This window comes from Hyaena hyaena, unplaced genomic scaffold (assembly GCF_003009895.1).
Source record: "Hyaena hyaena isolate Hyena2069 unplaced genomic scaffold, ASM300989v1 scaffold_1138, whole genome shotgun sequence".
Taxonomy (NCBI): domain Eukaryota; kingdom Metazoa; phylum Chordata; class Mammalia; order Carnivora; family Hyaenidae; genus Hyaena; species Hyaena hyaena.
Genome location: NW_024081772.1, coordinates 399,150 through 424,570, shown reverse-complemented (window position 1 = coordinate 424,570; position 25,421 = coordinate 399,150). Strand labels below are relative to the sequence as shown.

The 25,421-nt window shown below is 46.2% G+C and overlaps 1 protein-coding gene across 2 annotated transcripts; it reads right to left on the bottom strand.

The window, feature by feature from the left end:
• Nucleotides 1-233: 233 nt before the first annotated feature.
• Nucleotides 234-25,421, bottom strand: TFAP2B (transcription factor AP-2 beta). Of its 2 annotated transcripts, none has more exons than XM_039222488.1 (7): nt 25,341-25,421; nt 20,580-21,038; nt 15,641-15,701; nt 7,682-7,901; nt 5,919-6,037; nt 3,370-3,511; nt 234-534 (listed from the first exon to the last, which is right to left on the bottom strand). In XM_039222488.1, the coding sequence occupies exons 1-7, from the start codon at nt 25,419-25,421 to the stop codon at nt 234-236; spliced, it is 1,383 nt and encodes a 460-aa protein (XP_039078419.1). The 2 variants fall into 2 exon arrangements, with proteins under 2 accessions (XP_039078419.1, XP_039078420.1); XM_039222489.1 differs by lacking the exon at nt 25,341-25,421 and adding an exon at nt 22,243-22,269.

Genomic DNA, 25,421 nt, shown 5'->3' with positions numbered 1-25,421 from the left:
TCCAAGTGTATCTTGAAATAGACACTGAGAACCGATATTGTTGCTCCGTTGTAAGCCTCTGTTTTTTTAAAGTTATTTAGCTCTTTTTTTTTAAATTTGATTGTATGTGTATTCTACCTAATATAATTCTTCCAAAGCCAATCCAACATTTTAAAGCTAAAATTAAATTTTTTTTGTTTTCCTTTTGTATTTAAAACATTTTTCTTTTTCTTTTTTTTTTTTTTTTTTAATTTTCATTTCCTGTGTTTCTCCTCCTTGTCGCCAGTTTTACTACCTGGGCCTTCCCCAGACGTGTGCCTGTTAGTGGTGGTGTTGTTCAAGAACATCTTGTCCATGCCTTTGAGCGCCTCGGTGAGATAGTTCTGCAGGGCCGTGAGTGCGGCGCAAATGGCCGGGGCGCCGAAGCCGTGCGTGATGAGGCTGAAGTGCGTGAGGCAGCTCTGGATCCCCGGCTCCAGGATGGGGCTAGGTCTGCTGTTCCCGATTGGCGTCCGGTCCTGCGCCAGCAGATCCGTAAATTCTTTACAAAGTTGCCTGCAAAGAGGTGGGAGAGGAATAAAAAATCACCCTCGGTGTCGTTGTCATTGGCATTAGAAAGGAGTGGCGCGCACAAGCCCAGGGGCGCCCGGTCACCATAGAGCCGGAGAGCGAGGCTAATGCGGACGATTCCGCTCTGTTTCCCTTCCCAGCGCTCTCCTTCTAGAGCAGCTGGGACTAGAAGGAAGGGGGAGAGGGGGAGTTAGGGGCTCCTTCCAGCCCAAAGCCTTGCCTTTCTCCCCACATCCAGTCTTTCCCCTCTTCATTCCAGAATCGCATAAACTCTGCTTGGGATATTCGCTAGGCTTTAGCGTTTGATCTTTAATATTCAGCAATTTTTGGCTCTTACCTGGCAGAGTTTTGTTTTGTTTTGTTTTGTTTTTAAGCCCTTTCCCCTTTCTCTCCTCTGCCTCTCTAACCTCTTGGTGATCAGGCTCAAAAAGCCCTGAAACATTTAGGCCCCTAAGACACAAGCCCATCCCCGGCACAGAAGCAGATTGCTGGAGCCTTGAGTGGCCCAGGGCAAACAACTGTTTATTCCAGGACAGAATGCTGATTCCATTCAAAGCAAGAATCCCAAATGCAGCATTTGGGAAGGAAGGTATTTTCCCCCCCTTTCCCCTTTCTTTTAAGTGCAGGCTACTGAAAATCTTTGTACAACAGGACTGTTGTCAATATAAAAGGATTCCTACATTGTTTAAATAAAACCTACAGGTAGATGGGTAAGACACCGGGGAGGGTAAGTTTTTATTTGTTGAAGGTTTTCATTTCCTCAGGGCAACTACAATTTAGTGGAATCTCTCTCCCTTAGAAATCCTGTGTGCCTACGAATTGAGCTTATTTGAGAAATTTTTAATATCAGAGGTGGACAAGAGGGTTAATAGAGGATGGTTTTAGCCCAGAAGGTCCAATGGCTTGGCTCTGCTATCAGTCAGAGGAATGGCATCCCGAAGGCCACAGCCTTTCACAGACTGACAAACTTCTCCTGTCAACCTGCTTCCACCGGTCCATGGGTTGGTGAGAAAAGAAAAACTACACAAGTCCAGTACCAGCCCCGGCCCCACCTCCAGGGTGGCCTGACGCTTGGCAACGTGTGGTCTGACCAACAGGTAAACAACCCAGAGGCCCATATGAGTGACCGTGGGGCATCCTTTGCCAGGGGGATTACTCCCAGGAAGAGTAATGGCTAAACATGACAGAGACTACCTCCCCCACCCCCACCTGCTGCAGGTGAAAAGATTTTGGTTTTAAAGCTGGTGGTCAGACAATACTAATGGGCATCTCCCTACCCTCTCCCTGCTGGTTTCTCCACTCAAAATGCACACATACATCCTCACAACCAGGAAGAAATAGGTTCTTAGGCACCTCAGAAATCACCTGTGGGGCTCAGATGTATGTATCCATGCCTCTACGCTCTTGATTCCAAAATGGGGCCTGGGGCTAGGTCTACAATTAAATACCTTTGAAAAGCTCCCCAGATGATATTGATACTCACCCCAGGTTACAAAATAGTGTCCTAAGTGAAGCCACAGGGCTTCAAGGGGAGATTGGGTGGAGGAAGTTACAAGGATTCCTTAGGGAAATGATAGAGGTGGCTGGAATCCTATTACCTAATTTCTACACTTTAGTTTTATTTCCCCCCAAAGTACTCTTTTATAAAGCACCAACAGGTCCCCCACCGCCAGCCAGCAGAGCAAGGAGTAGGAAGGCAATAGATCTATTATACTGCTAGTTGGTACATCAGAAGAAAACCTTTCAAAAACAGGACAAGAGCCAAGTTTTGATCGTTGGAAGAGATGGTTAAAGTCTTTCCTTAAGTTTGTACTCATTACCAAAGTGCCAAAAAAGAAATTCTGAACTGGGGGGAACAAATGCTTAGAGTCAAACATTCTAAATCTTCAAAGCCCAAAGCAGGGTCTGTAAGCAATTAAAGTTCTGGGACATTAATATTTTTTGACCCTGCGGAAAGGGGCAATCAAATTCCAATCACGTCTCAAAAACATCTGGACAAATTTGAGCAAATGATTTTTCAGCCTTCCATATATTTCTTTAAATTACGCTGTCAACGGAACAAACCGCGTCCTGCAGCACTAAATAAATGAGCGCCGCTGTTTGGGCCGAGCCTTCGAGAGAAACGTGCGGGCGTGCGCAGCGCCGCCCACTGCAGGCCTGAGCCGGCCATAAAACACCAACAATATGACACCGAAGCCAAAGACAGGAGTAAATCAAATAAATAGAAAACCTACTGTAAAAGTTCAAATGAGCTCTAGACCTAAATTTAGCCCGAGATTTACTATTTTCCCCTCTGGAGTTGTAGTAAATTTTACGTCTGTGGAAGATGCCAAACAGCAACACTGGAAAGAGAATAATTAGAGCTGCGAGTGGAGATGGGTACACGTGGGTGACATATAGACACCCTGAGTGTGCTTATGACAGGGAGATGTGAAACCAGGAAGAAATGTGCACCTAGGGATCCAGGGAAGATGTGGATCCAGGGAAGACCCAGAAAAGGTCTGCCTGGGATCCCCAGGGTTGGGGATAAGAGCTGTAAAAAGCCTGCATTCATATCAATAAAGCCATTCTCCCCAGAAACTTGGAAATAGAGGAGACCAAGACAAACCCACAGCCCATAATCAACTTGGGGGTGGGGGGGAGAGAGAGAAGGGTGGAGCTGGGAGGGCTTCCTAGCCAGCAACCCACAGGCTGCAAAAGCTGCTTGGACCACTGAGCTGCTTCCCAGCCCCACAAATGAGGTCTGCAGCAACTCCTCCCAAGCGAGGGCTGCAGCAGCGTGGGAGTCAGAGAGGAGGGTTTAGGGTTTGGGATACTCACTTGGTAGCCAGCAGCATATTCTTTCGGGAGTGCAGGTCACTGGGGTCTGTGTGCTGCCGGTTCAAATACTCAGAAACAGCTTTAGCAGGAAACTCTGTTTCGCAAATATACCCAAAATCCCGAGCTAAGTGAACAGCTTCTCCTGAAAAGGCAGCAGCAGAGGTAATAATCAGCACCTAGTCCCTAATCATCTCAGGACAGAAGACTGTCCCTGGTCAACTGTTGTTATTTACAGAAGAGGCCAGCTGTTGGGGCCAAGTGCAAAGGTGAGACTGATGGCCAGATAAAAAGGATTCTCAAGCCATAAAGTTGATGGAATAAACTCTGCTCCTGCTGCTCTTTCCATCCTCTCTCTGATGATCCTTTTAGCCAAGTTCTAGCTAGACATCCCCTGAATAGCCTGGGTCTCCTACATGCTTTCTCTTAGGGCAGATACATTCAGGAGCCACGTTACAATTGCACCTAGACAGCTGGCTAGACCTTCAAGCCAGATTCCCCACCCCACCCCCTTTTTTATAAAGCACCTGTTATACCTGCTTTAAATAAAATTTAAAAGTATTCTTATCTTTTGTGTTATCTTTTGTATTTCCTATCACTGCGTTAGGTAAAAATATCTTATTAATAACAAATGTATAGGGGCACCTGGGTGGCTTAGTCGGTTAAGCGTCCGACTTTCGCTTAGGTCATGATCTCGCGGTTCGTGGGTTCGAGCCCCACGTCAGGCTCTGTGCTGACTGCCAGCTCGGAGCCTGGAGCCTGTTTCAGTCTGTGACTCCCTCTCTCTCTCTGACCCTCCCCTGCTCACGCTGTCTCTCTCTCTCTCTCCTAGAAATAAATAAAAATATTTTTAAAAAAACAAATGTATACAAACAATTCCATGTGTGAATATGTCCATGTATATTAAAGAATATATGTAAAACATATAAGGAATGACTGTTTCTGTCCCGTAATTGAAATATGTATTCTTCGTCAGTTCCTTGATAGGTTTCAGGTCTCTCCTCAGAGGTTCCTGTCATCATCCTCCTACTTAAGACTTTCTACTGCACTAAGATGACACAGCAACTATAGAAAACCTGGACACCTGAGTCCTCAGCTTATGTGGAAGACCTTTCAAATAAAGTACTATTAGCCCTTCACGCACAGCGTTAGGTGTTCAGAGGAAGATTCCGAACACAACAAAGAGATATGGTGAATTATCTCATAGCTATGTGATTTTTAAGGAACATGACTTACTTTTAATCATTATCATAGTAACAACAAAAGACTTCAGGCATGGCGCTTACAACAATCCAGATCCATAAAACTGAAAACTACCAGGTAAATATTGTAACTTCAGTAGGTTCCCAGTTTCCTTCCTTCTCCACCCAAATTCATGTCTTAGGCAGAGATAACCTTGACTGCTTTTTAAAATGAGGATTGTGATACTAACAGATCCCTGAAGGGCAAAAGGTAAACTCCCAGGCTGAGAATCAACTGCTAATAAGTGTGATCTGGAAATTTGGTGACTGCTGCCCCAGAGGGTAAGTTTGGGCCAGGCGACTCTGCCTTAAAGATGGCAAAGTGCAATGCCTGTAAATGTGATGACTTTATGGTTGCTGCTTACATATTCTAAGATCTCCTCCAAAAACCAATTCCCCACAGGAGTGTCATAATATCACATCCATAAAAATAGAAGAAAAAACCAAGACCAACATGTTAGACTCTAGAGAAAATTCTATAACTTCCTTCATTAGGACCATCTGGCTGTATTTCCTATTCCTTCCCCATCCCACAAATTAACTGCAGATTCTCTTGTTCTCAACTGTGTAGAAGTTCCTGTTTATTACATACCATAAATATCACCCCCAACCCCAAAATGATGAGCCAATTAGAATGTGCTTGTCATAATTATAGCCCTTTAATTCACAATTGATGCATCTACACAGAAGATCACACGTGACTTCCTCCATGTTTCCTCAGCACCACACTGCACTCAGTTTTCTCCTAGGCTTCATTGCCTTATTAAGCCATATTTCAATAATAATAATAATAATAATAATAAGTCCCAGGTAATCAGCAGGAGATAGGACCCTGGGAGTGGCATGAGTTTTAAAATAACTATTAGGGGTCATGAGTGCAATAACAGTTTCATAAATTGACAATGTGCTTTCTACTACTGAGGATTCAGAGGTAGAATCTGGGAAGGAGAGGGATATAAAATGGATTGCAGCTTCCAGAGTTACTCTTGCAAGAATTCATACAGAGGGAGTTTCACACACTGTCTCCTGCATATTGTGGCAGAAGTGACCCCTGCACTGCCTTAGAGTCTGGACCTAAGCACTCTTCAGAGCTTAGGGAGTCTCACACATGTCCTTTGGCCTCTCTACAATTGCCAGCTCCCTCTAAGTAAAAGGACCTTTGAACTTCTCTCAGGCAGGCTCTTGACATTCGACTCATAAGGGCACAACAATTGCAGTGATTTCCAGTTAATCATGAAACGTGTAAAATGTCAGCCTTCAGCCAACAGTTAAACTCAGCCACTTCGTGAAATGGCCACACATCTTGCTTACCTTCCACCAGGGAGGTGAGTAACGTGACATTTGCTGCTTTGCGCCTGCCCGCGGGTAAATTCAAACCGATTTTTTCTAGCCTTTCTCGCAAAGATCTCCCCCCATTTTTCGATTTGGCTCTGAAATTGCAAGAATTAACATTCTGATTAACCTCAGAGTGTTCCTGAAACAAAGTTTAGACTTAGCAATCTAAAGCCCAGTGGAGCTTGAAGAGGTTTTAACTTGAGGTTAGCACATTTTCCCCTTTTCCTTGTGGTTATTTGCTGATAGTTTGCTGAGGTTTGCTTAATTTCTGCAATACAGAGCATAAAAAAATTGAGTCTTTTTTTTTTAATCTCGTGAGGAAAAAAAATGATACCAGATGGGAATCATTAGAGTGTAGGTTGTGGGTCCAGAAAAGGTAGAAGTTGCACATGCAAACACACAAGCTCTTTCCTTGTACTGGAGTCAGTTTGGTGAGCAGAAACTGGGCAGGCACAACCTTGCCGAAAAGAAGGAAAGAACTGGGTGGTTCAGAGAAAAGGCACTAGCTGAAACAGGTGGGCTTTTCGAGGAAGGAAGGGGTCAAGAATTGCTATAAGATGGAGTTGGGTTAAAAGGGGAAGAAAGACTGAAACATGAAACCAACATGATGATGGCAATCGCAATAGCAGTTAAACTAACACTTTAGGGAGTTTAGTTATGCGATAAGCACTGTATATTGATTATCTCACTTAATCTCATAGCAAGTTTTATACACACACACTCAATGCCCAGGGGGTGAATGAAAGAAACTTCCACACTCCGGGGCTCAAAGGACTCACTTGGAGAGCACAGCAAAAGGATTCAAAGTGAGAAAAATCCATGAGTCACCTCCTTACTTCCCTCCTAAACTCTCTCTGTGTGTGCTAAAGTCTTGGCAGAAATAACAAGAAAAAAACCCAGTTACTCTGACCTCTCCTGTAGTACAGTACACACAGCCACTTTTAGGAAAGAAGGGGACTTTTAACTCCCCAAATAGGCCAGCTTGAAAAGTTCATCTCCTACAGCATCATCTTCCTATCAGAGGCAGTACCAAAGTGTCTTTTGTCCAGGCACTGGCAGGGAATCTGGGGAGAGGCTTTAAAATCTTAAAATAAAAGCCACCTCTTCTCCCATTTTTCACGAGTCCATGAAATGTCTTCCTCCAGTATTGAGAACCATGTGAACGCCCCCCGACGGAGTAACTGTTAATATCCCATTGTTGTTATGGGTGGTGTTCCTACTGAAGACAAGCGGTCACACGTCTAGCGCAGAATTTTTCAAGCTGTAGGGAACAGTGCTTTGGTGGCTAGCGACCAATTCAGTCGGCGGCCAAACATACTTTAAAATAAAACAGAATTATCACAGCACGTTACTGGTACAAAGTGGGTTATTCCATGAAACGTCTGTTTTAGAGAAGTGTGTGTCGGTTCTGAGTTTCGCTCAGGCTACAGAACGCCCTCGAAGTGTCCCAGGGACTGGCAGGAGCCCCGCGTCAGGCTGCGGGCAGGGAAAGAGGGAGGCTCCCGCCACCGGCAGCAGCAGGAGGGCGAGGCGGCGCGCGGGTCCCAGTGCCGCGGCGTTTGCGCGCGCGGCCCCAGCACGTGGCGACCGCCGCTCCCCGCACGCGCAAAGCGGGGGACGTGGGGGGCGGGGGGGAGTGCTCTGGACGCCCGGTTGCTAGGCAACTGCGTCACGCTATAGGTTGCTTTCCCGGAGAGCCCTCTTGCTTCACCCCCTAATAACCGGTTTGAGGGTTTTACCTTCTGAGGACGCCGCCGAGGAGAGACGCATTGAGGCATTCGGGGGGCGAAAGCCGTCTCTGAACTTCCCCCACAGTTACTTTGTACTTTGAAGTTGAACTGAGCAGAGACAAACGGCCCGGGACCGAGCAAAATACCTCGCCGGTGTTGACGGACATGCCTCCCAGGAAGCCATCTTTATTCATCATCAGAGAAGTCACAGATTTGGGAGGAACCGGAACTAGAGAGAGAGAAAAAAATGCCATAAAGGTGACCGGGTTTCGATCCTGGTGACCGGCTGATAGAATGTGTCGGTGCGTGCGCGGGGGCGAGGCCACAGGACAGGCGCCAAGTGGAAAGCTGGAGGAGGAAGTGTTTGTTCCAGCGGGGCTGCGGTGCGTTCAGAGCACTGTGTACAAACAAATGGAAAAGCCATCACTCCTCTGGAAACTTACCCCATGTGTGTAGCTATGAGTGTCCCTTGCCACAGTCCCGCTCACTATACAAGATTAAGAAAACAGGCAGCTCAGAGTTTGGATTATGCTGTGAAACCCGGCAAATCCTATTCTATCATGTGCTAGGTTGTGACCTTAGGTATCTCAGTGAACCTCTCTGAATCTTAGAGTCTCCGTCCATCTCCTGAGGATAATAATCATATTTGGTGCTGAAGCCTGAAAGTGATTATATTATCAATGATATAAAACGGTAATACCAATGTTCTGTATGAGAACCCTTCCGTCCTTCCCTATTGGACTCAAATCTATGATCATGACTGGAGAGCATTGGGGAGTGGGCTCTTCCAGACACTGCTCAAGAGCAGCCAAGTAATACCGTTAAGCTTGGGCTCCAAAGAGCTGCTCATTTCTCTAAAGTGGATCTCATTCTTTCCTACATCATAGCAACACATTCATTTAGAAATGAACCCAAATGCTCCTCTCCACTGAAAGCAATTCCACAGTGACATGAATTTTGTTTACAAATTAACTAAAGCACCGGCTGGTGATTGTTTGGAGCAGTTATGATTTACAACAGGTGCCCTGATCAATCAACCAATCACTCTAATTCATGTGAGCGGAGGTCTTGCCTTGCCCCAGTTGTTTCATTTCGGCAAGTAATTGATAACAAACCGCACTCAAGGTATGTTTTATGCAGAAGTTAATAAGAGCTGACAGCTGGTTGCCACTGCTACCCAGGCGCATTCAGTCTCTCCAGCCTGTATTTCTGTTTAATTGTGTTTCAGTGTCATCTGCACCTCAGGAAGGGAGGGGCTCAGTAGAATCAGAAGGCTGGGAATGAGGAACAATGAATGGTCAACCTCTCGATTCCCTGGCAGTCTTGCTCCCTTGGACTTCGACACTGCTGAAGCTCATTTTCTTTCTGCAGGCTCTAGAAGACCCAGGGCAGGCGACTTTCCCTGGCTTGCCTTACACCTTAGCTTCTTCCGATGGGATATGAAGCCCCCAAATCTTCAAACAATATTTGTTGATCACCAATTCAGAGGATTTATTGAAACATGCATCTGGCATGAAAAAGAAGGCTCCCATTCCTTCTCTTTAATAAAGACCTTGTCTCATTCCTGGTAGGGGAAGATATGCTCTTTCCACAATCTAGAGCCTAGAATTCTACATGTCAAACAAGTTGCATAGCTTCCCTTGTATAGACTTAACTAACCAACAGTGAGTATTTTTGTAACAGCTTATACTCTCTACTGCAGATTCCAGCATTCAGACTTCCATGATTGTTTGGAGACTCCTGAAAGCCAAGTTAGTCCCAAAAATCTCTTGTTTATTAGGAATTGCGGTTTGGCCCTGTACAAACACCGTGTGGAAAAGGATTTTCCTAGAAGAATGGCTAGAGGTCCTGGAGCATTTCCTTTTGCCACTCCTTAGACGTTTTAGTATTTCTGGATCTACGGAGTTCAAGGCCCTGTCTCAGAACAGGTGAGCGATGTTAGGTAACAGAGTGGATCTTCTGCACTGTGCTGGTGGTGGTGGGGACCTACAGCACATGTTTTCTTCTTTCTGATTCCCCTCATCACATCCTCAAATTTCCTTTTGAGAGTGAACCAATGAAAAGTAACAGGGTGGGTGAGTATTAATTTGAGTAAAACACGGAGTTAAAGTCATTTAAAAGACTGATTTTGGTGGGAATACCCTGTCATTTAATTCTCTCACACAACATCCACATCTAATTTCATCTGTCTTATTCTTCACAGCACTCTTGATTTTCATATTTCAGATTTGTATTCAGGAGCTATAAACAAATAATTTATGACCATGGGAATTAGCTTCAAATAACCTTGAAGAAACCTTTCCCCAAAATATAGATGTAATTTTGTAGTTTTAACATGGTATGAACTATAGAAATAAGTTGTAAAAAAAATCTCATCTTTGACACCCAGCAATATTTTAATATTTAAGTACTATTTGGAAAGAATATTTTAACAGCAAAAAAAAAAGAACAAAAAAACCCCTCACTATAGAATATTTTAACGGAAAAAAAAAACCTCACTAAGCTGGAAATAGTAAGTTCATTTCCTATTTCCCAGACTCAACAACCAAATATCCCCCTAGGATTGCAATTTTACCTGCTTCTCAGAGTCCCAGATGCCAAATCTCTTGAAAAGCCAGGCCTTTAGAGACACTTTATAACCTGCCCTCTAATTTCACTATTGTTAATTGCCTGATTTACCTGACAAGAGCTATTTCCTTTGGAGAATGTATAGTGTTCCCTTCTGTTCCATGGGCTGTACCTTTCCGCAAATGCACTATCACCTAAATATCACCAACGCAGTCACCTTCAGTCAGCATACAATTGTCCTCTTTTCTTGTTGTTTCCCCTGCCCCCAAAAGATGCAAACTATTTGAGCATCCATGCTTCAGGTTTTATTTCCATTTTCTAATTTATTTTTTATGTTTATTTTTGAGAGAGAAACAGACAGAGTATGGGTAGGAGAGGGGCAGAGAGAGAGGGAGACGCAGAATCCGAAGCAGGCTCCAGACTCTGAGCTGTCAGCACAGAGCCCGACAAGGGGCTTGAACTCAGGAACCGTGAGACCATGACCTGAGCTGAAGTCAGACATTTAACTGACTGAACTACCCAGGTGCCCTTCCATTTTCTAATTTAAGTAAAAATCATGTTCCTACCCTCTACTCTCTCACCTTCAGGTTCTAACCCTCTCCCCTCTGCCCTTAATCTTGGTATCTTAGACTAGATCCTACACATTTCTTGTCCTAACTTTTTTTGAATCTCTAGCACTATTATCTACCTTCCCCTCCACTTTCACACCTGCTTAGCTCAGCTGATTAACCCCATATTTTATTCTCTTTGTCTTTTCCCTTCTGCTTTCCACCAGCTTATCAATAAACCGAGAGAGCAACAGGGCCCGGTTGATTTGTTAGTAATTATGAGCACACTGTTCCTACTCATGCAACCCAGAGATGACTAAGATAGGTTTAAAGCGACAGCAGGAAATGGTAAGGAAATGGAGCATAGCAAAACTCAGCGTGAAGCTTTCAGTTCTTTACATGTTTACAATTTTCTGTGCATACATTAAAACTGGTTGGATTTTTTTTTTTCCTATTCAGTTCTCAGTTGCATACCATGGCCAACTTCTGGATGTAACATCCACAAAACTTGCTCTCCTCCTTTTTTCTTTGCATTATATTAAGGAGAAGAAAAAAGGTTTTAAAACGATCAATATTTCATTAGAGTGACTGGAGTTTTATTTAAGAGAAAGGAAGGACAACTGATTAGAGAAAATATTATTCATTAGTGGACCAGAAAGAACCAAAGTGTTAATAGACTAGCTCTTAATCTGTATTCTTTAAACTTAAGTATGAAACCGTAGCTTTGATATCTTTGTGTTTGACTGCAAACACACCTTTGTGGGTCTGATCTACTAGTGGGGAATAAAGGAAGAAAAGAACCCATCTAATGGATTCAAGGGTAAGTCCCTCAGAAAGGTACTCAGATGTAAATATGTAAGCTACACCAGGAAGCCACCAAGAGGTTGAACACTACTTGAAATAAGTACTTCTAAACAGCAGAGCAACCCTTTCTTCATACTTGCATTGTATCTCATCTACCTGAGGGCTAATATTTTTTCACATGGATATATAGCACATCTATAAATGTGAGCTCTGAAATCTTGGAAAGAAAAAGGATTCTCACAAAGAACGTTGGAATATAAAGAACTACACACATCCAGCATTAGCATCCTGTAGGGGCAAAATCTAAGAGGCTATAAACCGAATGGGTCTCATCAGTTACTTGGTGTGTGGGACCTTGAGAAAGTCATTTATCTTCTCTCTGTCTCAGTTTTTCCCCCCCCTACTGGGGATGGGTGTGGGAGTTGGAGAAGAGTGTCTGAGCTTTCCAACTTTGAAATTCTGTGAACTCTGATTACTCCCTGGGTGGCTGGAATGTATCTCAGAGTCTCAAGTTGAATAAATACCTATTGGGATCCAAGTCAGCTCTGGAAATGTGAACCTCTTCCTTTGAGGGGAAACTCAAACCTTTTCAGGGGCTCTGACATAACTCTCGGTGTTTTTTACCTTCTAGGTCCAAAAGAAGAATCCCAACATTGTAATTGAAATTGGCAATTTCTTCCTACCTCCCCCCCAAAGAAAATCCACACTAATCAAAGTGTTTATATGGGGAGGGGGCCAGAACTAATGGGGGGAAAGTGGGAAAGAACTGAGGTTGAACTGAAACTAACCAAACAGGATATCCCCAAGACCAATGAAAATGCCCCACAGTCACATTTGAACCTTGGACTCCAGCCACAGTAGCCTTTCCAAGAAATCCCAGCATATTTTCTGCTCTCTAAGGTGTCATACTGATCGCATATTGGCCTCTGAATACACCAAAAACTTTTTCTTAAAGCCTAGGTGAGCCTGTTTTGATTTAGGCTATAGGATGGTGGCAGGGATCATTTATATTAGCTGGGCACCAACGCAGCCCCTCCCCGGCCCAGATTCCTAATCTTAATGGAACTGAGAGTTAAGAATGATTTTTTAATGTCTCGTTGGATTTTTAGACTGTTAATGTACCGAATCCTTCTCATTATTACTTTATTGATTGCTCATTGACCAGCCCCCTTCAAATCGTATTAACCACCCTCTGCCGGTTTAGATTAGGAGAGTTTAAAAAGCACCTTTCATTACTCCCTCCACTCCTGCCACGGAGTTGAGACTCGCAGCTTAATGGGAGCTCTAATGGGGCAGCTAAGAGGAGAGGGGCCACGGTCCCTGCCGATTGCATTAATAGCTCAAAGGGGGCCAATACAGAAAATTAGCCGTAAACGAGCTCTGGAGATCTTCAAATGAAAGAGCCATTTATCACGCTGGCTACCTTCACTCCACTCGTTTGCTCTCTCTACTGGGAACAACTCATTTCCTCTTAACTAAATTACTTCAGAAATGTCAGCTAAGCCCAGATAGCAAACATAACAAGAGAGCTAGCCTATAATCTATGGGGTGATATCAACACGGGTGAAAAATTGGTTAAATTTTTAGGAGGGAGTCTTCCCATACTTAGAGAGTGTGAGAGACATAGAGACCTTTATCTTTTATGCCTAGGTCTTCTGGCTTTGGTGTACATAATAGCAGAGACATCAGAACCTGGGCCAGTGGCTGCACTTTTAATAATGAGGTAGACTTTTAAAAATCCCTCTACAAAAAATTAAAATTAAAAATCTCTCTAAAAACCCATTAGAAAATAAATTAAGCAACCGAGTCCCTTGCCCATCGTTGAGATTTAGAAAACTTAGTTCCAAAAAAACCTGCCTCACCTCCTCTTTTATGAAATTAATCTCTGGAAGATACCCCCCATAAGGTTGGGGAGGGGACAAAGATGAGAAACCAGAGGGCCAGGAAGAAGAAAGTAAATCCATACCCTTATTTTAAGTGGTTCACAGTTATCTAGAAAAGTAAATGAACCACTTATTCCTATTTTGCCCACGACTCTCTAAAGGTAAATATATGACATTTGGATCTTTTCTTCATAAGATAATAAAGGTATATAAAGGTAATAAAGGAAATTCTGAAATATTAAATAAAGGAGTTGACCTAACATTTCATATTCATACCATGCCCCCTACATCAGTAAAGTGACTGGGGTGCCACTTAGATGTTTTAAGCTGTACATTAAAAAAAAAAAAAAAGGTTTTAGAGGCCATAAAAAGTATTGCATGTTTTCAAAACAGATCCAGCCACTTTAGTCAATATTCTCCTTATTACTAGAGGTACCCTTATACATAAATATTCTAATTTTGCTGACAAACATACACAAACCCTGAAACCAAAGCATCCTACATGTAAGAATAATTTCAGCTCTGTTTTGTTAAGCTAAGTTCCAAATATTTTTATTGGCCTGCCTATTAATAACATTTCTGATTGGTCATCTCTTGGCCATGACCCACAGACACCCCAAATGTTGTTTCTAGGATACACAACCCTAGATAAGGGGTTCTAGCCTTCAGTGAAGAGGGAGGGGGAGCTAAAACAAAAAAGAAGCAGAAAAGCCAATGGAGAAGTACCTCCACACCCCTCCTTGCCCCCATCAACTAGTAATTAACCAAAAGAAAAGACCCTAGAGGAAATGGTGAAAGTGAACTGTCAGCACAGTTGCAAATCTAAGAACCAAGCCTGGGTGTCCCACCAAACCTAAAAGCTGGCATTAAAAAGTGAAATGATACTACCTAAAGAAGAGAGGGAGAGATGTTTGAAGCAACACTTAAAATAAATAGTTTTGCCCCAAATCTCACTATTCTTCTTCAGGATATTACATTCCGAAGCCAAATGGCATTATTCCAAGTACAGTCCCCCTACCCCCATCCTCCATGTCTCAAAGCCACTTTTCCTGTCTTTGTAAAGGAAGATAATTTAGAATACCCCACCCTGTTTGGAATCCTTACTTCACAACCCTTCTACTGTACCAGGCTTGACTTTGCATTCCTTTCCAAAGCACCTTTTCTTTAATTGCTTTTGTGACTGTCATGTGGCTCAAATTAATCATAAATGACGGAAGCTAGGAATTGTTGACATCAAATATAAGGACGGGCCTTCTCCAGGATCAATAAGAAAGGGTTACAGTAGTTAAAATTGTATCTCCAAATACCAGTTCTAGCGATAATTAAAGATTGCACTGTTTACACATTCAAGCTCCTAAATTGGTGGCATGTGAGTGACATTCGGGGCTTTCGGCAGCCACACTAATCGCCAGGCAGTCTCTCAGTGACTGTCAGAAGAGAGGGGGAAAAATTAAGCAGCTGCAATACGCCCGAAATGAGTTATTGTAATTACATTTAATTAGTTTAATTAGTTAATTATTTTGCTTACAGCTGTACAAGAGACTGCAAACATTTGTTAATATCACATGCCCTTTAACAGTATGGGGTGATTCCACAGTCACACTAAATCATGAACGCATATGTAGGAAGATTTAGAAATGTGCATAGGCTGTCTCAACTTCTCAGGATGTGCATATTTAGCAACACATTTGGCATGATTTTTTTTAAATAAAGAACTCAAAAAACACAGAGAACTGGGAACAGAATTACCACACACACACAAAAATATAAAAAAGAAGAGGGACTGTCTCAAGGACTTAGGTTAGGGTTTAGCTCAGCAAACTCCAGTTATAAATGAAATAATTATAGCACATTTTTGAAAGCAGTGTTTCCTAATTAGTACCATACACGATGGTAGTTCAATTACTTAAGAGGTATCTAGGATTGCTACCAAATGTACCATAAGAAAATGGCAGTAGACTCTGTCCCCCTGTCCGTCTCATCTGGGTTTCTGCCCCCTCCCCATTTCCTTCTTCCCAAATGCCTTTTACACCAAGAGCCCTTGTCTTGAGATCGTGAACAAACACTTCTGTCTTATAAAATAAGTAATTCCCCCAAAGTGAAAACTCATAAAGACATGACTGCACAGGAAAACTTTGCTTACTTTTAGGAGGAATAATCCATACCTTTTTTTATGACAGACTGGTCCAATAGATTCATGCCGCTGTTATTGGCATCTTCAACTGACTGTGAATATAAAAACATCACTATTCAAATTGACTGGATATTAAAGAATTGCACACATAAATCATGTCATTCCAAACTGGAGTTTCTGTTATTTCCATTTATATTAATTCACAAAGGGAGGTTTTATTATTACCATTATTACCTCCAAATCAACATAGAAATGAAAGTCACCCAAATTATAAATTCTTCCAGTGGAAGAAGAGGAAAAAGGAAACTGGGAGAGACATCTGGGATGCAGTATTGGTTTAGTTATCATATCAAGCATAGATGTTACACAGACCTATAAACTTTCATATTACTTGCTCTTATGAATTGTGAAAATTTGGCAACAGCTGAAAGATTTTCACCAATATTAGTACGGATAATTCCTGTTTTCAATTCTATCCCAGCACATCTTAACCCTAGAGTCATTTTACAAATACATAATAGTTTACATTATGGGATTTTAATTAAAGTCTGAGCAGTTTGGAATGGAATGCAAACAGCAACACATAGGAACACGTTTGCAAGCTGGCAGGAGCGCACGCCCACTTCAGTCTGTACACGTCCTTGTGTGCTATGAATTTCTTGCTGCCTGATAATCCCTCAGAGGATCCTGCACAAGTTGCTCCCCCTCCCAATCCTGCTGCTGCTACTTCCCAGCAAGAAGCACACCTGTTAGGGCGACAGTAACTACAGACACACAGATAGAGAGACCCAGATCCTCCCAGTCAGCACCTGGCTACTGGCATAGAGCATTCACCTCATGTGCCACAGTCTTATCCTAAAGAAGGAAAGTTTCTACCCTGGGTGTTGGCAGCCCTTCTGAGGGGAAGTGGCTGTTGGAATGAGTTCTTACTGTCAGGATGCACAAACACAGAGTTCTGGCTGTGTGTCCCAGGGTATCCAAAAGCACTGTATCCCTTCCTCTCCCCACCATGCCCCCTACCCAAATGAAAAATAAATGCTAGGTCTTTCTGAAATGTACTGCTGCTTTCCTTGATTCTTAGAAACCTACGTTTGGACCAATCTGCCCCCTACTCTACAGAGAAGTAAAAAGCAAAGAGATTGAGAGTGAGGTTGTGTTTTCCCAGAACCTCCCACCCACTCACACCGCATCCCCAGACAGGGTGTGTGTTCATCACAAGGAAGAGACTGTCTACCCCAAACAAGCAGCACATTAGACACGAGATGATCTAATCACGAGGGGCGGGGGAAGGGGAGCATGTTAATTTGTTTCTTTACATTTTTAATAGTCACTCTTCAGTTGTCGGTAAGGTGAGGAAAATTGTTATTCTCCGTTAAGAACCGTTTTTCCATGTTGCAACATGCCACGTCCACATTAAGAAACAGTAAAGCATTTCTTTAACAAATACTTCACAGAACTTGTTAGAAACTCCTCAGGAGTCCCCCACCTCGCACACCCGGGCGCGCGCGCGCTTACACACACACACACACACACACACACACACACACACACGATTCACGTCTTGCTATGCTCACGTGTCTACAGTGCGAGGTGTCCACTCAAGACAAAACAGTCTCCGGCGGCTGTGGGCGGGCAGGCCCGAATCTCCGGGGCCGGGACCCGGGGCGCCCCCACACCTCACCCTCACGCCGCCGATACGTAAATATGTATATACGCCTCATCAGCGACGTCGGGTAGTTGTGGTAGTTAATGAGAAGGCTCTTGTCTGATTTTCTATCTAATTACGGCCGCCTGCTGGGTTTTTGTACAGGATATTCACGCAGCATGCTGGCGCTTAATCGTCACAGGGAGGATCGTAAAGATTTAATTAGGACTGCATGCGGAAGCGCAGAAAAACAACTCAGACTCGTAATTACTAGACTTCTTTAGTTAAAAGTGATACCAGGGGTTGCTTTAAGACACTAGGGTGTGTTTTTGAGTGTGTGTGTGTGCGCGCGCGCACGCGCGCGTGTGTGGTGGGGTTTGACAACATCCTTCTATGCTTACACTCAGGGGTAGTAGAGGTGACGCGAGGTTAGAGAGCGAAGACTGGAAGAAGAGAAGAGGTGTTCGCGACAACTGAACTCCAAAGTAGGTGTCATCTCACTCCATCTTCCTCTCCGATGCCGTTTTTCCCCCTGAGTTGCTAACAGTGCACACCCCCCAACACACATACACGCAAATGGGTGAAATGTAGCATACCCAGAGCCCAAACAGCGATTTGCTAGTTTAATAGCCCCTGTGAGTAAATTGAAATAGAAATTGACAGGGTTTTATAGTTTCATTTAAAAAAATATTAGAAGCATTTGGTTAATTAGCTTCCCTCCTTCTCTCACGGTCGGTCGGGGCGGTGGCCCTCCGCGTGTGTGTCAGGGTCACACAACATACCCACGTACCAACCCTCGGCCAGGTGAGTACCCCTCACTGTGAGGCCCTCAGGCCCAGCGGCGCCCTGGGGATCTGTCAGGTCCGCAGCTGGGAGGGGGGCGGAGAGAGGGACCGGAGCACACACTAGGTCCTCCAGTTCGTACAAGTGACCGAGGTCCAGGCCAAGGCACCCTCTGGTCCCTTTTTAAAGACCTGTCAGGCGCAGCTAACCCAATCCGCAGCTGCAGGAAACGGTGAAATACCCACAGGCTCCGGAAACCTCACCTCCCCCCATCCCCCCAACTCGGAGCAGATCCTCCGAGATGGAGCAGCTGAGGCGAGGACCCTGCATTGGGGGTCAGGTCCTAGGTACATCTCTCCCCTGCTCTGTCACCTGCCCCGCTCGTGTCTAGCACTTCCCGGCCTCAGAAGGCCTGTCATCGCCGCGGGGGCAGAGATCCTCCCTGCAGCCTGGGACAAGGGCGGGATGCATCCCCCGTGACCCCTTGCACTCAAGGTCTTCCAGACAAAGTCCCGAGAGCCACCCCACTTGGCCAGATGACTGGTTTGGAAGCTTCTGGGGGAGGAACAGGGTAGAGGTGGTATGGGCGGAGAGCATGCGTGGGCCGGGGCCTGCACCTTCTCTCCTCTGGGCGCTCTACACCTCCCCTGTCACTGTTTCGAGGCAACAACTCAGCCTGCCGCGCGACCCGCTTTGACACGGGTGTCCTCCCCAATACACACTGACCTGGGCTTGTTCTCTTATCCTTTGCATTTGGCCAAACACTCAAACCCCCTCACAATTCTATCTTAAAAACAACAACAACAACAACAACAACAACAACAACAACAACAAAAACCAAACTAAACTGAGACCAAAGAAATCTATTCCCTCTTTTGAGAGAATTCCTGGGTTCGATTGGCTGGGTCACTGGCCCGCAGGGTGGTGGTGACACGGCCAGTGTGTTAGCATTGCCAACAGCAGTGGTGAGGAGTTGATCCACTTTCATTATCTAGCACTCTGAGCTGTACTCAGAAAGGTTAATTTAAAAACTTGCCCCCCCCACACACACATATTACCCCAATACATTTTTTAAAAAGCTATTAAGTATTTCTTTCTTGTATGGTATTCTGAAATGAGTAATATCTCCAAACAGGGATAATCAAGCTTGATTAAACCAACAAAACTATCATTCTTGTTACTATGGGTAAATCCAGCCACAAATCATGTGATTCCATTATTTTGGAAAATAATAAATGACTGAATTTCCTCTAAAACAATAAACCGTCATAGACTACACACAGGCAGCATTTGATGCTGTCATCACATTTTAACTGTTCGAAATATATATTTTCTCCCCAGTAAGGTAAAACAGAAGGACTTGATATTCTTTTCTCTTTCTTATTTCGTTTTCTTTGCTTTAGAGGTACGTCTAAAATGATGCATAATATATACAACTGTGCCAACAAGACCGAAGTGTCAAATACCTTTCAACCGTATTTATCTTTTCTGCAGACTATTTAAATTAGGGAGCACAAGGAGACCTGCTCAGAATCACCCAGACAGTTTTTAGAAATCATTTCTTTGATGTTTCTTTGTTTAGTTTAACCAAGTATTCTCAACCAAATCAGGCTCCATTGTGTAGGTTGCAGATGGGTTAGGGAGTGGGTGGGGGGAGTGTTTTGAGCCTTTTGTTTTAAGAAACAAACACGTGATGCCTCTTTAACTGGGATAGTGGCTTTGGGGAGAGGAGGGTATTAATGGAGGGGAGAACTGAGGAGGGATGTGGAGAATATTGCTCCACAGTCTTTTGATGGACCAAAAGGTGAAAGCAATTCTCCAGAATGGTACGTGTCTTCTTGGACTTCCAAGCAGAATTATGGCTTTCTGGGCCTCCCCCCTTTCCTCCCCCCCCAATTATTCCATTTCTCCAGAGATGACTTTGGAACTCATTTATGTTGAAAAAGGACTCAGCAGTTTATGGGACATTCAAAGTAGGACCTGGTTTGGACAATCATAGTACATGTTTTTCTTCCCATGTGCATTGTCATGATTAACACCCAGCAGGAACCTCTGGATTCCAGGAGGATCTTGCACCTCTATGCTGAAGCCCCAGAGTCTAAGCGGCCCAATCTTTCACCTGCCTCGTCAGGGCACCAGGCCCACTAGGGGACAGGCATGGGGGGCTGGGTTGGGGAGGGTACCCAGCCTGCAAGCACAAAGTACAAGAGAAAACGGAAGTAGCTAAGACAAGACAAAAAAAAAAAAACACCACCTAGTCTTGACTGTGATGATCCTAAACTATCAGCACATGCATGCATATTTTTCTCCTTCATGATTTCATTTCTCGTGGTTCCAGCTCTCATAACTGGACCTCCAGAAACCGCCACTACATGTATAACACATAAACAGTTACAGAAGTCGTGTCCAGCTGGTCCGGTTTCAAAGATGGAAACGATCTCCCCCACCCCCCAAGGACAGAGTTCCCCTCCCCCACCCCTCCCATCTCCCGGGGCACTCACTATTTATTTATTGTCCTTCTCATTTGTTTGTTTGTGGTTACCTGGACGTCCTCCATTCCGGGATGGCCGAGGCCGTGCAGCGAGAGGCTGTCACCCATGCCCGCGTCCAGGCCGTGGTGCGCCGAATGCAGCAGCACGTCCGGCCGGCGGACCGAGTGGTAGTCCCTCCGGGGGTCGAGGCCCGAGAGCTGGGGCAAGGCGGCCCGAGGCTGGGGCAGGAGCGAGCCGGCTTCCGAACCCACTTCTTGCCGCTGCCGTTGCCCCCAGGGATGCTGCTGGGGCTGGTGCAGCGGGTTCAGGGAGTAGGGGTCGTTGACGTGGGAGTAGGGGTCTTGGCTCTGGTGGTAGGGGAGCGGCTGGTACGGAGGCGGGAAGTAGGGCGGCTGGAAGTCTGACGACGGGGTGTGGGACAGCGGCGGCGCGCTGGAGTAAGGTCCTTGGGACACCGAGCCCAGCTGGGAGAGCCTGGAGCTGTGGCTCGGGACGCCATCGTGACGGTCCTGGGAGCGGAGAGAAGGGGGGGGGGAGAGAGAGAGAGAGAGAGAGAGAACACAAGCGACTAATGGAGAAGCCCCGCTTCTGTACGTTCTTCCCAGGACAGGGGAAGCAAGAGTCTGAAACTTATACTCCCAGGTTGACTCAGAGGGCACATGATTTCAGCAATTCCAAACGCGAGGCTTTGAGGGGGAAGATGGGGGAGACTCACCACTCACTTAACCAACATCTGAGCCTTCTGTTGGGAGTGCAAAGCAGGCAAAAGGGAAAGGGTCAAGTAACTGAATGTAGGGGGGAAATTTCTACATTCCTTAATTTAAAATATAGGAGCCTCCCATACAGTGCCTCCTCTTCTGGGTGTTTTGAACTATCTTTTCTAACTCTCCCAGAGGTGCAAAGCATAACAAATAAAACTTCATACTATTTGCTCTGCTGCTGCCCCTGTTCCAAAGCAACTTCTGCCTTCACTGGCAACCCAGCCAGCTGACCAAGAGCTCCCCACACGACCTGATCATTCCAGGGGCTCTGAGAAACCTGCCTGCTCTGAGTTCCCAGTCACCCCTCCCCTCCCCAAGAGGAATTAAATCCTTTAAGTAGCCTTTGATTGAAATGGATCTCATCTGAAATCTCATCCTGAACCCACGTTCCATTAAGTTGAGTTGTGGTTCGAAGGAGTTATTTCTATGGTTGCTTTTCTGTATCTCATGCTATTACACTCCAGGCTGTGAAAATGAAGGACCTGGGGAGGGAAAAACAAGAAAAAGCCCAGACAACTCACTGTTGGTTCTGTCTGGAGTGGCAAACTGAGTGGAAGAAGAAGGGGGAGGTGTGTGTGTGTGTGTGTGTGTGTGCGCAAGAGAGGGGTGTTTAAGTTTCTCCCCTTCCTCTCTGGAAATGCCTTGGTAAAGTCCCCATGGTTCTTTTTGGAGAAATAGTCACCTAAATTTCCAAACTGCAGTGGCAAATAAAAAGTTTTTCTCTGCGGCCTCCCCCCTCCCCAGCTGACTCATGGAGCTCAGACGGAGAACACACAATGCAGAGAGAAGCAGCTGCAGCCTCGTCCAATTATGGTGCTAAATTACCAAGCCAAAGGCGCTCAAAGGAAGACAGAGACAGAGAGAGTGAGACGCACGCACAGAGACGGAGAGACAGAGAGACAGCGAGAGGGGGGGAGCATGCAATTCTGGTACAACGTGAATCCAAACTCACCATGGATGAATAGGTGTGGACTAACATCTGGAAAAAAAAGCCTGGTTACTGCTCAAAATCAAACAGTGATTAAAAAAAAAAAATCAAGGAGTCCAGCAGAGAAACGAGCTGGACACAGGAGCCGAGCTTGAGGGGTTTCCAGGACAAGCCATCAAAAAAAAAAAAAATCCCCCCCACCCCCAAACAAGATTGGCGATGTCTGTCACACACAGACAGAGCTGTCCATCGGGTGTCTCGCTGTCTTTTTTGGCCTCTTTTCTTCTGCCGCTCTTCGGGGCTCCAGATACAGTCCTCTTCCACCCGAAACTGGGCTCAGACTGCTCCGGCGCCCCTTCCTCCCTCCGCTTGCCTACACCGCCTCATAATAATTGATATTCATGACTATTAATATTACACGAGTACTTTAAAGGGAGAATGGAGGACAAATGGAGCGTGAAGCAGCAGCGAGCGCAGAGCTCCCTACTATTGTAAATGACGTTCATTCAGTGGAGAATTACTAGATGTAATCAGACGAGGGGGCTGGCAAAGGCAGACTGGGGAAAAAGTTTAGCAGGAAAGAGGCAGAACTTCAATTAACTGAGCCGGGGACACGCGTAAAGCAGCCCCTGCTCCTTTGGACAAGGCAGTGAGGGACAGCATCGCTGGGGGCTTGTACAGAATGTAGGTGTCCTTGTTCCTGGAGAGGGACTTTCCTAATGGGAAGAACTGATCGCCCTAGGTGCTTTGTGTGCAGATTAAAAAAACAAAATAGAAAGGCGTTGCCTCATCATTTGGAGGGGAGAGGAAAGTAAACCGGTGGGCCTGGTTGTTTACAAGTGACGTTTGCAGATTTGCCCCGAATATTGGAGATTATGCTGATTTATTAAAGGACAGGGGCGAGATGGGGGCTTTCCATCCCTTGTGTAGCCGGTCCCTTTTTACTGTTCAGTCTGTGATTTTTACCTCAATTTAAAATATATGCAATCAATCTTCAAGTACACTAAACGTATCCTTTCCAGGCAAAGCCAGGGGCAACAGAAAACCTTTCGGGATGTTTCAGGAACCCGTTCAACTGGCCTGACTGCCATTTCTGTTAAAGTTCAACCTTCCTCCCAACTTACAAAGGTTCCTTCCACAGGGCTGCGGGTTCTCCTATAGTTTTGAGCAGAAAATGTAGGCAGATAGGGATACCTACGGTATTCTCTCTCCTCTCTCTCATTCCCCCTCTCTTCTCTCTGTGATCCCCCCCTCCCTCCCTCCCTCCCATTTTGGTCTCCTGTCTCTACCCCGCTTCCACTCCACCCCTCCCTCTTCCTCTCTCCCTCTGTTCTTTCTGCTCTCCCTCCCTCCTATCCCGTGTAGCCAGTTTACTTTTCATAAGCAAAGAACAAGTTTTATCCTGCTTACTTTTGGGAACCCACTGCAATCCCTCTATGTATATTCCGAGCGGTTCACACACACCATCGCGCGTCTCCGCCTGTGTCATGCCCACTCCGGGCGCTCACATTCTTTAGGACAGTTCTAGCGCCTTCGGCTTTACCATTATCCCGCCTGCTAAAGAAAGCAAAGGAGGCCGAACCCGAAACAGGCCCCACCAGGCGGAGGCGCGGCTCCTCGTTACAGTCCAGACACGGTCACAAAGAGGAAAGGAAAACCCTCATCATCGTTCCTCAGAGGGACGCATCTCCTCTGTCTCTTTTTGTGTCTCTGTCTGTGTCTCTGTCTCTCCCTTACACCCCACCCCCACCCCCACTCCACACAATTAGGGTTCCGGGCCGGCCGCAGCCGGAGCGGGGGCCCTGGGCTGGCGGCGGGGCCTCGGCGCCGCGGCCGCGGGGTGAGCCTGGGCCCGCGGCGTCGGTCGGCGCTTCCCCGCCGCTTCCGCGCGCCGCGCGTTCCCGGCATCCGCCAGGCGGCTCCCGGCCCGGCTTCCCCGAGTCTCCCCGCAGCGGAGGGGCCGCGTTTTCCTCCCGCGCCGGCCGGGGCACCCCTGTGCGTCCCACCGCCACCTTTAGGGCGCGGCCGAGCCAGCGCTACCCGGCGCGGGTCGCCCCGGACTGGGCTTCCCGTCCTCCCCGCTCTCTCCAACTTTTCCGCGGTCGGGTCTCCGCGGCCGGCTCGCCGGCTTCCCGCTTCCCTGGCTCCGCCGCGCCTTTCCTCGGGCGCGGCTCGCCGTCCTCCCTCCCTCGACGTCTCCTCGCGTCGGCGCTGCCCTCTCTCCCCCCGGCGCCGCTCGGAGCCGAGTTCGCGGGCCTGGGCCGCCGCGCCGCGCGCCCGCCCGCCCGCGCGCCCCGGAGCCGCCCCGCCGCCGCGTCGGTCGGCGCCGCCGGAGACGAGGGGCGCAGCGGCGAGCGCGGCCCCGGCCCCGCCGCGCTCCGGGCAACCCCTCCAGCCCGGGAGGAGCTGCGCCGACCCCAGCGCTGCAGAGCCGTGCTCGCTCAGCGAGGGCAGAGCCCTGCGTCAAAAATACCCCCCAAACCGGGTGCCCGACGCACCGACCCTCAAAAAAGCCAAACACAAGGAAAAAGATTTTTAAAAAAAGAAAGAAAAGGTCTGCCAGGGTTCCTTAGCTTCTGCTCTACCGACACCCGTCTATCTGCCTAGCTACCTCCCTCCTTCTAATTTTCCGTCTTCTACTTGGATCCGTTTGTTACCGACTTCAGAAAAATTATTGAAAATAAAAATTAAAAGCCCGAGTCGGTTACGAATGAGGCTTGAACATCTAATTCTCTCGCACACTCAAACCCAGGAGAGCCTCTGCCTTGATCAGTCTCAATTTTCTCTGCCCACAGTCAGTAGCACCACGTTCCCCATCAAAGCCTAAGGGGGGTGGGGGGGGGCGCGAGGAAGAAGGAAAGAAAAATAAAAGGGAAAAAAAATAAAAGAAAAGAGAAATCTCCTAACTTAAAGTAGCCAGATTTCAACCTTAAAGTCCCTTTTTTCGAATAGGGAAGTCTCCTCCCCGCCCCAGCCAGCTTTTCTAAAAGTTAGAGAAAGCTGAGAAAACCGGCCGGAAATCTACGACTAAATAGCTGAAAAATATGTATCAGTTGGGGTGTCCAGAAGCTCAAATTCTCTATCTGCAAAGCTCTAAGATGCATCTGGGGGTGTCGGCTCACCTCATAGATATCTTCGTACTTGACATTCTCCACGAGCTTCCAGAGCATGATGGCAGCCTGGTCTCTAGGAGGTGAGTGCAT

Bases quoted from the DNA above. Each gene is read 5' to 3' on its own strand.
- TFAP2B (XM_039222488.1), bottom strand. From the start codon at position 25,421: ATGCACTCACCTCCTAGAGACCAGGCTGCCATCATGCTCTGGAAGCTC. The intron at 21,039-25,340 runs GTGAGCCGACAC...CTCCGCTCCCAG, and splicing joins AGTACGAAGATATCTATGAG to GACCGTCACGATGGCGTCCC. The intron at 15,702-20,579 runs GTAACCACAAAC...TTATATTCACAG, and splicing joins CCGGAATGGAGGACGTCCAG to TCAGTTGAAGATGCCAATAA.